The 13,512-nt window shown below is 48.6% G+C and overlaps 1 protein-coding gene across 8 annotated transcripts in view; it reads right to left on the bottom strand.

Annotated features, from left to right (window-relative positions):
• Positions 1-13,512, bottom strand: part of Rapgef1 (Rap guanine nucleotide exchange factor 1) — a 123,304-nt gene that overhangs the window by 54,883 nt on the left and 54,909 nt on the right. For 4 of the 8 annotated variants that reach the window (XM_076569085.1, XM_076569086.1, XM_076569090.1 and 1 more), the window contains exons 2-3: positions 5,772-5,908; positions 5,171-5,284 (exon numbers count right to left, since the gene is read on the bottom strand). In XM_076569085.1, coding sequence (XP_076425200.1) covers positions 5,171-5,284; positions 5,772-5,908 — 251 coding nt within the window. The remainder of the gene's footprint in view (positions 1-5,170; positions 5,285-5,771; positions 5,909-13,512) is intronic. The other 4 variants (XM_076569088.1, XM_076569089.1, XM_076569091.1 and 1 more) reach the window with 1 other exon arrangement.

Here is a 13,512-nt window from a genome sequence, read left to right on the forward strand (position 1 = left end):
CCCCCCACAGTCCTACCCAAATCTGGAGCTCCCTCCCCATGAAAGAACTGTGACTTCAAAGGACTCCAATCTCAGGGCTGGAAAGAGGAGGAGAGGAGGCCAGAGCCAATGTTAGTAATCCAGTGACTGCTGGTGCAGTGGCTGCTAACAGCATTTGGGTACTCTGATTCCAAAGAGAGCCACCTGGAAAGAAAAAGACAAAAAACAAAAAAACCAAACCAAACCCCACAGTGCCTGGATTTCCAGAACTCACCCTCCTAACGCCCACTTCTTTCTCCTTGCCTGCAGGCAGCCTTGGACCCACACCCAGCGGGGCACACAGCTCCAGACTCCTCTCCCCAGCCTCCCTCTCCAGCGGTGCAGATCCAGGGCGGCGGCAGCAGACCCAAGAGCCACAGTACACACACACACACACACACACACACATACATACACACACACACACACACACACACACACACACACACACACACCTCACTCTGTAGCCCAGGCTGGCCTCGAACTCAGATTCGCCTACCTCTGCTTCCCAAGTGCTGGGATTAGAGGCGTGTGCCACCACTGCCTGGCTCATTTAAAAATCCAATATGGGAGGCTATTTCATAGGAACACTAAAAGAAATATCTGTAAGTGGATGGAATCAAATAAACAGTACTTCACTCAGCTAACTTCCAAAGACCTGGTGCGGCTTCTCAGAGTGCTCTGCAGACCACCAAGACCCCCCCTTCCCGTGATAGCCACTGTTCTCCTCCTATCTCTACCTGACATGTTCCTTTCTTGCCTGTCTCTAAGAGGCTGAGCACTGCTTTTTCTGCTGCCTGGGTAAGAGTGCTCAGCTTCACTGTAACGCCCCCCAACCCCCACCTGGGGCCAGAATCAGGACTCCCAGTCCTGGTGACAGGAGGAAGGAGGGCGGACACTGTGTCCTGCACATCAAAACAGACTGGAAGGGAACACATCACACACAGGCAAGAGTGAAGGGAAAGCTGAGAGGGGAAACAGTTCCAAGTTCAGGCACTTTGGAGCAGAAAGGCTTTTCCTGCCACTGAGGAGAGACCAAACTAGCCACATGGGAGCCAGGCTCCCTGGACTCAGTAAAGGAGCTCAGTAAGGACTCAGCAGGGTCAGGTAGTCTCTGTCTCCATCTACTAAATTCCATCCCTGAATGAATGGTCTCCTAATGCTCTACATTCCTGAGCCCTTCAGCTGTTAAACTGTGATCAGCAGTCAGCAAAGTGCATAACAGAGCACCAGCTGACCTGGGGACTCAGTGCTGTGCTGCACTATAGAGTCACCTCAGAGTGACCAACCTGCATGCCTCTCCCACCCCAGGGGAGCGGCTGCTATCACCTGTCCTCATAAGACTGGTAACTCTGTGAGGCTCTCAATCCCGGGAAGGGCCTAGTTCTAAGGCCACGCTGGACTTGGGAGCAGTAGATTCCAGCTCCTTGGGAACAGGTGAGCGCATCTGCCCTATGTTATTAAAGAAGTTACAGTGGGTGCCTGAGCTCAGTGGAACAGCACTTACCTAGCATAAGGAAGGCCATGGGTTCCATGCCCAGCATTGAAAAACAGTCCAAGAAACAGAAACAACCAAGTGGGCGCCTGACTGGGTGAGTATGGACGTCACTAGCAACATTTCTACTAGTGGAAAGGTAAGGGAGGAGGACAGAGGCTGTAAAGGTCGGAGTGGGGAGGAGAGGGCCAGGTCACAGCTGCCACACTGAGTATTTCAAGTCACCCACAGAGCTCTGCACTTCGGATGGATTTGTTTCAGTCCAGGCTGTTGCCTTCCCACAGAACAGATGCTATTATTTCATAAGTGGGGAAACTGAGGCTAGGCAGGAAGTGGGTAGGATAGGTAACCTGCCCAAGATCCCACAGCTGAGTGACAAAATTAGAACACAAACTGGATATGTTTCATTCTACAGTACAAAACAAACAAACAAACAAACAAACAAACAAACACCAGTTGAAAAGTGTGGAGGAAGCTGGTATGGTGCTGCACACTCATAATCGCAGCACTTAGGAGGCAGAAATACAAGTTTGAGACTAGCCTGAGCAACATGGTCAGAACTGCTCTCACACACCTGGTCCCAGCAGCACAGTAAATAGTTGGAGATCTGCAACAGCCTAGACAACATAGCAAACGAACACCATAACACGTACCCACCCCACCCCACATCCCAGAGAGCCCTGGGCGCAAAGCTATTATTTAATAAATAAAGGGGACGCAGGTTAAGTGGAAGCTGAGGTCACTCTCCTGCCTGGTAGTGGTGACACCACAGCACCTGTGCTTTTCTGTCTTGAGCCACTGAATAGTACAGAGACAGGGGGAAAGGAAGGGATATAAACTGGCCCCAGTCTTCAGCTGCTGCCTCACATCAGAGCAGGAGCAGATCCCCAGGTTGTGGCTGCAGCCCTGGCCTCTCGGCTTCATGGGAACTAAGCTGTGTTCATAGCACTGCAGACAGTCAGGTAGTCGTGGGCCGAGTCATGGGTGGGGAGGAGCCATTAGAAGCAGCATATAAAAAGCTGGAACCAGGTGGGGCTGATGGTTCGTGCCTTTAATGCCTGCACTTGGAAGTCAGAGGGAGTCAGTCTCTGTGAGTTTGAGATTAGTCTGGTCACAAGTTTCAGGACAGCCGGGGCTATAACACCACAACACAGCAGAACAACCAAAACTGGAACCAGGATCACGTAAAGACAACTCAACATCTTTCCTTCTTCTGTCCCCAGCAGCCAGGCCCTGCAGAGAGGCACATCTAACAGAGCTCAGCTGTGCCAGGCTCTGGGGCAGTGGCATCTCTCTGCCTGCTTCACAGATCTCCACAGCTGAAAGGGGAACTCCTTCAGGAGTCCACAGGAGAGGCCCTAGGGTTCAGCCACTGTCTAGATGCCCCAAGGGTTGGAGAACTCACCCCTTCTGAGCCACTTTTGGACTCTGTTAACTAATCATATAGAGATGATCAGCTTTGGGATGTGACTAAACTTTCTCTGCTACTTTTAACAATCCACAGCTCACTGCTAAGCTTGCTAAAAGGTTGAAGAAAAACTGACAAATTTTTCTATGAGAAGACTACTGTGTCTAGATGGACCCAGGCTGAAAACAGTGGACAAATACAGTGGACAAAACAGACTTAATTAGAAAGTCTGGGCCACAGCCAATCCTGTCTATTAGAAATAACAAAAGCTCTCTCTCCACGTGGCTGGAGCAGAAAAATAAAACACCAGGTGTGAACCACAGGGACAGACAGGGGCAGACAAGGAGAACCCAGGAAGCAGCAACAGTCTAGATCTGCACTTCCGCCTCCTATGCTTCAGATCCTGGGAGTTACAGGAACGCCACAAGTGGAATAACACGAGATGCATATGCAAACGCTCGCAAGAGGTGACAGAGAAGGAAGGCAGACGTGACAGGCAGCAGCGCCCTCCCACACCACAGGCTTGTGGACACTGTCCTCTCACCTGTGTGCTGTGGCAGCTTCCATCCTGGGCCTGCACTAAACAGCAGCCCACACTCATTAAGGGCCTTGGGATGAGCAGAGTTGAGCTCTAACCCCGCCCTGGCCCCAGAGGCTGTACCTGCAGCCCCTGCTATGGGGCAGGTCTCACCTCAGCACTACAAACATCCCAGGCCTTGGAGAGGACACCCTGCTGCTACAGGCTCTTCACCAGCATTGCTGGCACCTACCGACTGCACATGCAACTAGCTCCTGCTTCACCCTCCTGTGATGACAACTGAAAACGTCTCAGGCATTGCTGGGGCTTGCAGACACCTCACTAAGTGAAGGGTATGTTTCTATCAAAATTCCCTCCATGGTCTTTCTTCGGCCAATGCATAAAGAAAAGATTCCAGGATCAAATGGCGGAGCATTTTCCCATCAACATTCTCTTGCAGAGCAAAGCTGTCTGTCAATGAGCCAGTTATATGCTGCACGGCTTAAAGGTATGAGCTCTAAGAGTGTGCTGCTATGCATGCTATGACACAGAGCAAACCTCTCTCTGCTCAAGGCTTCTACACGGAAGCAGTGCACCTGAAAAATGCCAAGTACCGCTCTCCTGCTCATAGGAAGCAACTCGTCCAACAGAATTTCTTACAAACCTTCTTCTTTCTACCTTTAACTAGACTTTTAAGAGACTCTGTTCACATAAACAGGGTAGCGTTTGTGAGCCACATTAAACTGACAGCTATGACAGCAGTTCTATATTTAATTACTCCTGGATCGTCACAGGGGCAGGGGGAGCAGTTCATCTACAAAGCTTGTTTTCATTTACATCGCTAAGTGTATTTTTTAATGTAAGTGCACCAAATGAACATTTTGACTTTTGAGACATTAACAAACACATAGGACTTGATTTCTTAAAGAAGACACATAGCAGCTGGGTATGATGGCACGCACCTGTGGTCCTAGCATTCAGGAGGCAGAGGCAGGAGGATTGCACTTTAAGATAGCTTAGGCTAGAGAGCCATGGCATGTTTCAAACAAAATAAAGCAAAACCCAGGCCTGGGGACATAGCTTGGGGCAAAGCTTTTGACTAGGACACACGAGGCCCTGAAGCAGACCCTCAGCACCAACCACAGAGAGCCCCAGTCAGGCTCCGGCGTCAACAGCCTGCATCCAAATCCAGACTTTCCCACTGCTTTGTGGCTCCCCACCTTTAGAGACTCGGTTCTTTTTAAGCAGGGCAGGTTTTCACTGCCAGGGATGTTGGGAAGAGGGGTGAGCACTCAGCACAAGGCTGGAGAGAGGTCCTGTCAGGGCCAGTGCTGGTGACACAGGCGCCCCTTGCTGAGAACCTTACAGTTGGCTGCAATAGCATCCCAAGGCTTTAGAAGCCTTTTCAATACACCATGCCCATCATCTCAGCAACTCAGGGACAGAGCAGCCACTCTGGAAGGGTGATGCTCATCCATTGCCCCAGTGCCCACTCACTTCCACTCTTGAGGACCCAAACTTTGGCTGCGGAGACTGAGCTCCCTCCCCATCAAGACCACTCAGATAGATGCTTTTATTCAAGAATTATATGAAATACTTAAGCCCATGGTTGCCACCCAGCTAAGACACAATGACATCGCCACAGGTATTTTTCCATCCCCAGACCATGGACCAGTGGAAGTTCTGCAGTGGAAGGCAAGGCAACCCCAATTGTTCTTAATGTCACACTGACCTTCTGCCTCTGAGACCTGGAAGCCACAGCACTGGTGGACATAAATTCTACTGCCTGCTGCTCCAGATCCAAGGGGATAGGGTAGCCCTCTGGTAGAAATCTGTCTCTTGCCTCCTGGAAGAGAGGAAACCTGGATTCCTACAGAGCTTGAAATGGATGTTGCAGGCTGGAGGGAGGGGCTGATGAGAATCAACAGCTGTTCCACACATCTGGCTCAGCTGGCCCTGATGAGGTTACTAGTGCTGGAGGATATCTTTAGATGGGATTCAGGGCTTTGTGAGTGTCAGAGCCCAGGTCCTGGGGCTGAATGACTTGTTCAGTACATCAGAGCCCTGTGTGAGAGGTACCCCAGGGCCTCAGAGAGGGAGGGAGGCAGCACCAGGTGTGAGCACAATGCTCTGAGCTATTTTAAATGCCCAGAGGATGATACAGAACTGTCCAAGCCACTGGCTGGACTGATTAGCAGGACAGGCACACATCATCCTAGAGGTCCCAGGTCCCAGGGACATAGATGGCCCTAGAAAGTGCACTTATGCACAGTGGAGTCGCCAGTGCTGGCCACAGGCTGGGGCCAGGAGGAACACCTAGAGATGCAGCTTACTTTGCTCACAGGCTTCTCAGGAGTCTTCGACACCTCGGCTGGCTTTCCCTTCTTGGATGGTGTTCTCTTGATTTTGGGAGAGTGGAATTTGTCCATCAGCTTCATGGTGAAGGAGGAGAGATGAGAACGCTGAGAGTCTGAAACACAGAGGCCTGGCTGTTAGAGGAGGAGGCGGGAGAAGCTGGAGCTTCCTGGTGGAAAGGAATAGGGCCTTTAAGCTAAGACCTTCTTCTTGAAAGAGTCAGAGGAAAGGACATATGGGCCCATTCTAACACTCTGCTTACATATGGCCAGTTTTGCAATTTCTACCTGTTTTAGGGTGATTACAATTGTGAGCAACAGAGGTAGGCAGGATGGGCATTAAGAAGAACTTGCATAAAATGTCAGCATGTCCTTGCTGGTTCCATATGAGCATCTAGTCAATGTCCAGGAGAAACAGTTAAGAATAGCCATGGGCTCAGAGAGGGGAGGATGTTCAGGAGGACCAGGGAAGGCCTCTGTAGCCAGTCTCCTATCCTTCAGTGTAGGAGGCACAGGCGGCACAGGCCAGGTCTCAGAGGTGGCAGCAGACAGAAACAGAAGCAGGTGCTAAAACCCTCTGGTCTAATATAAAAGACTGAATGAGTTCCAAGAGTAAGATGACTCAAGGATGTCTGTTGTCACCGTTTCTGGCTGGCACTGTACTTGAAAAGTTTCTTTCTTTCTTTTTTTTTATATAAAGATTTATTTATTTATTATGTACACAGTATTCTGCCTGCATGTCAGAAGAGGGCGCCAGATCTCATTACAGACGGTTGTGAGCCACTATGTGGTTGCTGGGAACTGAATTCAGGACCTCTGGGAGAGCAGCCAATGCTCTTAAGCTCTGAGCCATCTCTCCAGCCCCACACTTGAGGTTTCTTTTTCCTTCTCTCTCTTTTTTAAAAGATTTATTTATTTATTATGTACACAGTATTCTGCCTGCATATCAGAAGAGGTCGCCAGATCTCATTACAGATGGTTGTGATCCACCATGTGGGTGCTGGGAACTGAACTCAGGACCTCTGGAGGAACAGCCAGTGCTCTTAACTGCTGAGCCATCTCTCCAGCCCTTGAGGTATCTTACAGGATAATTAGTAAGAGGGGGGAAAGTACTCAGCTTAGAAGGAAGAACGACACTTTTTCTCTATGTTCTCATCAGGGTCTCACTATATGGCTCAAGATGGCCTCATAGGGCTGGGTGGTGGTGGCGCATGCCTTTAATCCCAGCACCCGGGAGGCAGAGGCAGGCAGATCTCTGTGAGTTTGAGGCCAGCCTGGTCTACAGAGTGAGTTTCAGGAAAGGCACAAAACTACACAGAGAAACCCTGTCTCGAAAAACCAAAAAAAAAAAAAAGAAAGAAAAAAAGAAAAACCAAAATAAGTAAATAAAAGATGGCCTCACAGTGAGTTTGCCTCAGCCGCTGGAGTTCCAGGGTCACTGGTATGCAGGAGCACACGCAGCTCTCTATTTGCAGAGATGGTGTACGGAAACTCTTTGCTAACACCAGGTAAAGACAGCTCAATGGAGAGGGCAGTGCTTTGCCTTGTGTGCCCATGGCCTGGGCTTGGCCCAGAACCATAGTAAATAAAGAAGTAAATAAAACACAACAGCTTCACGTAGTGGCACATCTTTAACCCCAGCACCTGGGAGGCAGAGGCAGACAGAGCTTTGTGAGATCTAGGCCACTCTGGTCTACACAGTGGGTTCAGACCAGCCAGGGCTACATAATAGATTCTGTCTCAAAACAAAACAAAACACTACCAATACTAATAGATTCAGTAAGGCCATAGGACACAACATCAACATATTAAAACTATTTGTATTTTTATAAAGTAGCAATGAACATTCAAAAATGATAAATTAAAAAACCTTTAATTTATATCAAAAAAGGACATCCTTGGACATAGATTTTGCAAGAGAAATTTCACACTTACATTAAATACTGCTGAAATTAGAGACAACTGAAATATGTGGAAAAGTATCCCATGTTCTTGGTTCAAAAGGCTTACTATTGTTACAGCAGCAATATTTCAATAGTAACAACTTGCTATCCCAGAGAATTCTGCTAGCTTAATTCTTTTGGTAAGCGTTGACACTCTAATCCTAAAATTAGTAAAGAAATATGAGACATCCAGAACAGCCAAAACAAACAGCAAAGCGGGAGGACTGATATGTCTCGATGTAAAAATTAAGCCATATTAATCAAGACTATGCGGTACTATAGCATAAAGATGGATCCAAGAACAGAAAAACTAAGACTCCAGAAATAAGCCCACACATCTACACTGATTTTCAACAAGGATAGGGTGGCCACTGAATGAGGGAGGAACAGTCCTTTCAACAAGCAGTGCAAAAGAATGAACTGAGACCTCTGCTTTACACTGCATACTAAAATGAGCTTCCAATAAGTCGAAGATCTGAACTTAAGAGTTAAACCACTTAGAAGAAAGCACAGGTGGTTTGTGGCCTTGGATTGGAGCCCATTCTTAGCTGTAACACCAAAAGCACAAGGAACAGAAATAAAAATCGATCAATTAGAACTCCATCAACATTAAAATCTGTGCTGTAATGACTACATCAAGGAAGTGGAAAGAGCCTATAGGATGGAGAAAGTAGTCACAGATTATATATCCGATGAGGGACTGCATAGAGAAGGGAAAAGCTTTCTGGGGAGCTGGAGGCCTGGTGGTGTATGCCTCAAATCCTAGTACTCTGGAGGCTGAGGCACCAAGATTACAAAACTGAGGTCAGTTTGGGCTACACAGCCAGACCTGTCTCAAAAACCCGCAGACACTCCAAGAAGGAAGTCGATGGGATGTGGCTCACTGGTAGAGAGCTTGCCTAACTCAGCCACGGCCTTGCACATGCTGCGTGCAGCACTGCAATATAAACAACAACAATGACAATAAAACTTTATAACTCAGCAACAGCAGACAAATAACCCTTAGAGTGAACAAAGGGGCAGAAAGACTGTAAGCTCCAAGCCAGTGTGAGCTGTCCAGGAAGACTCTGTCTCAAAAAAAAAAACAAAATAATCCCAGTACTCAGGAGGCAGAGGTAGGTGGACCTCTGTGAGTTCAAGGCCAGCCTAGTTTACAAAGTAAGTTCCAGGACAGCCAGGGCTACATAGAGAAATCCTGTCTCAAAAACCAAACCAAACTAAACCAAACCAACAACCAACCAACCAACCCACCCACCCACCCCCAAATTACATTAATGAGTAACGAATTTGAATAGGGATAGTAAGAAAAAAACCATGCTTGTCACTGGAGCCTGATGACCTGAATCTGATCCCAAGAACCCATGGTGGAAGGAGAGCCAGCTCTGGAAGCTGTCCTCAGACCATGTATATGCTGTGTATACACACAACAGTGCACACACACAATACACATCACACACACAATAAATAAAATCAATAAAACCAAAAGAATTTGAAAAGATATTTCTCCAAGAACATACTGGTAATAAATATATAAAAAAGATGGCCGGGTGGTGGTGGTGCACGCCTTTAATCCCAGCACTCGGGAGGCAGAGGCAGGCGATCTGTGAGTTTGAGGCCAGTCTGGTCTACAGAGCGAGATCCAGGACAGGCACCAAAGCTACACAGAGAAACATTGTCTCGAACCCCCCTCCCCAAAAAAGAGAGAGAGATGGTCAACACTTGGGCTCAGGTGGGAGCCCTGGGTTTGATCTCTAGCACGGGGGTGGGGGGCCGCCGCAGGACACAACCTGGCAACCAAGCAACAAACAAAAAATAGTTAACATTACTAGGGGAATGTAAATAAAGACCACCCGATGCTGAGGAGTACTAAAAACAACAGGTATACCAAGTATTGGTGGGGACTGGGTGAACTGGGAGCCTCATAGGCTGATGCTGGGAATGTAATAGCTTCATTGGCACACACCTGGCAGGTCGTCATCAAACACCACATTCTAGAAATTCCATTGGTAGTTGTATGTCTAAGACAAGTAAAGAGAAACATCCATAGGGTGTGCACAGCAGTTCAGAGCAGCAGTTTTCACCATGGCCACAAGGTGAAAATAACCCAAAGGCCCAAACGCCTGTGGACAAATAAATAGAATAGGGTATATCCACCAGTGGAATGGTGACCCTGCAACAATATGGATAATCTTGACAGCATTACCCTATGCATGACAGCCAGGCACCAAAGCCCACATATTGTGTGTTTCTATTTGTCTGAGAAGTCCAGTACAGTAAGTCCACAGAGACAAAAAAAACGGGCCAGTGGCTGCCTAAGACTGCAGAGGGAAAAGAGAAGGATGGGGAAGGACCATTGAGGAACATGGGGTCTTCTGGGGAGAGCAGAGATAACAGTGGCATCTGATGATGGTTGCACAAGCAGGTAAGTCACTGCACACTTCGAGTGAGCAAGTGCTAAGACACACAAATGACATCTCAACAAAGCTGATGAAAACAACTAACCAACCCACCAGGCAACTTTGTAATCTGCAGCCACCTTCCTTATTATCTTCATTAGGCTGTTTCCTGACAGGGACGCAAGTTCCCTGAAGGCCATCCCTGTGTGCTTGGTAGGCTGACAGCATCTGGCCCACAGGATGCTCAGGAACCAGTTCTTCAACCAAAGAATGCTCAGCTATCACCCAATAGCCCCACACCAGGAGGAACACAACACTACTGCTTTCAGCAACAGCAGAGAGAGCCACAGGAAAATACTTAAAACTGGCAGTAAAACTAAAGGACAAATGTTATTGTAAGTTACCCGCAGTTTTGGAAAATAAAAAGCACTCCATCAAAATCCCTAGCAATTTAGTACTCACATAAACGGTGTCTCCCAACAATGACACAGCTGTCTTAGGGCTGTCACTGTCTGCACTGCTGCACGCAACTTAACAAGATCAAAGTTCGACTTCTTGGTCAAAGACATTCCCAGGGTCAGGCAGGACCACATAAACTCTGGCCTCTGAAGATCACCAGGGAGCCCAGAAGCATCAGGGCCACACAGAAGAGCCTCTGGCCTTCACTCAGACACAGTGAACCAAACCCCGCCTCAGGCTGGGTGCTCCGGAGCAGCAGGAAGCCCTTACTCTCCGGGGCAGAGTGGACACTGGCCTGAAGGAAGTCCGCCTGGCCCACTGGGCAGGAGGACTCAGGAGCAGCCCTCGGAGGTCAGAGCAGATAAAATGGAATGGTGGGGCTTTCTGGCCCTCACTTCTCCCCTCCATCCTCACCAGAGGAGGGCAGGTCCATTTACAGTTGATACTTCCTTCCTCATACTTCAAGGTTCATGTCATTGTAGAATGGTGCAGAATGTGGACTGGAGTCAGGGCAACACACTGACATGTGCCTCCCTAACTCTTTTTTCCCCCTAAAGATTTATTTATCTTTTAATGTACATTAGCGTTTTGCCTGCATGTATGTCTGAGGATGCCAGACCCCCTGGAACTGAAGTTACAGACAGTTGTGAGCTGCCAACATAGGCCTGGGAATTGAACCCAGGTCCTTTGGTAGAGTGAGCAGTGCTCTTAACCTCTGAGCTGGCTGAAAATGTTCTCCCCCTTGATTGATACGGATGGTGTGATGGAGACCGACCACACATGCAGGAGACACTGCACCTCCCGTGCGGATCAGTCTGTGCTAAGGCAAAGGTTACCGGTACGGTGCACTCTTACAAGACTGGGCAGGGCAGGGCAACAAAACTGGTGCCATACGGTGACCTGGGTGGCTGGAGGACTTCAGGTATTCAGCAAGTGACAGGAGATGCTTGGCAGGCAAGGCACCTTATCAGGAAACGGGCTTGTGTTGGAAGACTCTGCCCACTATAGGCTGATGTAAATGCCCTGAGCATGTGTGAAGCAGGCTTGGCTGGACTACGATATTCAGTGAGCTGGGGGCATAAAACACGTTTTTAAAGATTTATTTTATTTATCTATCTGTGTGTGTGTACGTGTGCATGTGTGCTTGAGCATATGCACAGAGGCCAGAAGATGGCCCTGCGTCCCTTGAAGTTGGAGTTAAAGGGTGTGGTGGTGGTGCACATCTTTAACCCCAGCACTCGGGAGGCAGAGGCAGGAGGATCTAAGTTTGAGGCCAGTCTGGGCTACAGAGTGAGTTCCAGGACAGCCAGGGCTGTTACACAGAGAAACCCTGTCTTCAAAATCAAAACACAAGATTTATTTAATTTTATGTGTATGAGTGTTTTGTCTGCCTATATGTATATGTTCTACATACATGCCTATGGGAGCCAGACGAGGCCATCAGATCCCCTGGAACTGGAGTTATTGTAAACCACCATGTGGGTGTTGGGAATTGGAACCAGGTCTTCTCTAAGAGCAAAAAAACGCTCTTAACCGCCGAGCCATCACTCCAGTCCCATAGGTAAATAAAACCAGTCTTTTTGAAAGTGTGTTTCAGGTACCTAGCTGATAGAACATCATAGTCCAGGCTAGCTGTGCTCAGAACACTTGTATCGGCCCTCTTCCAAATGCATGTTTGACTTGTATTTTTAATTGGAAATGGGCACATGGAGGTATAACTTCACTTATCAACAGGCCTGGCACAGGGTAGCTGCTCAACACAGAAGCTAACCTGTCTACACAGTTTCAATGGATGCAAACTCTATTACTTCCATATGGCCTACAGATCTTTATCAGGTTATTCTCCAGCTCTGACATGTAGCTCACTCTCCTGACTAGAGGGAGCTTCACCAATACTCTCTCCTCTTCATTTACCTGTTCTGGTACCGCCTACTTCCTCTGTATCCCTCTCACTGCTACTCCATGCAGCCCATTCCTTCAGAGGCTGGCCTTGTAACATCCTCCAGCAGACAGCACACACTGTCCCAAACAGGCTCTGGGCTGGATGGGATGTGAGAGCAGTTGACTGATGTGTCCAAGACAGGCTGACAGCAGAGAGAGGAGAGCAGGCTGGAAGGGGAAGTCTGGCAGGATGGACACTGCTTGGGTGAGCCAGCTTCCTCTTCTCTAGTGTCTGATGCCCCGGGTTCTGTAGGGAGATGTGGGGTTAAGGAGCTGGCCAGACTCACAGCCAGCCATCATAACCAAGGTGGAACCAATGTGGAAAGGAAATGTGGAAGTCACCAAAAACCCTCTAAGGAGCATGAGGGCAAGGCTGGTCCTGACCATGAACTAGAGACACCTACTCCTGACAGCTGCCACCAAAGCCAGGAAGTGGGTGACAGAACTCACTTCACCTTTGCCTGCCTGGTCTTGAATTCAGTTTGTGTGGGGATACAACTGGGAAGCTGTGGTGACACCCTGAGGGACCTGTCAATACATCACTCTTCTCAGGCCATATAGTGGGCACAAACCAGCAAGTCACGGGGAGAACAGACATGTTTTTAATGACAATAAACCTCCCCAACTCTGGAAATCCGGACAGCAGGAACTAGGCTGTCCTTAGCTTTCCCTCGAGATGATGGGTGACAAGCAAGGTTTCAGGGTCCTTCAACTATGCCATGAAGTACAGATGAAGCACTTTTGTGATGACCAGCAGTGGCAGGTAAGTAGGAGGCAGCAGGTGGCATCTGCACAGAGACTGCTGCTAGTCCTGTCCAGTTCAGCCACAGGCACTCACGCACACACAACTAGGCTCTCCTGCCCTTCCCAGGCATCTGTCCATCACTGGTGGAGGGGCAGTGTCAAAGAGCTATTCCCACACTCCAGGAGCCTCAAGTGGCTCCCGATCTCCTGTTACTCCCCACGGTTCATGCTGGGAAA

Source organism: Peromyscus maniculatus, chromosome 4 (genome assembly GCF_049852395.1).
Source record: "Peromyscus maniculatus bairdii isolate BWxNUB_F1_BW_parent chromosome 4, HU_Pman_BW_mat_3.1, whole genome shotgun sequence".
Classification (NCBI taxonomy): Eukaryota; Metazoa; Chordata; class Mammalia; order Rodentia; family Cricetidae; genus Peromyscus; species Peromyscus maniculatus.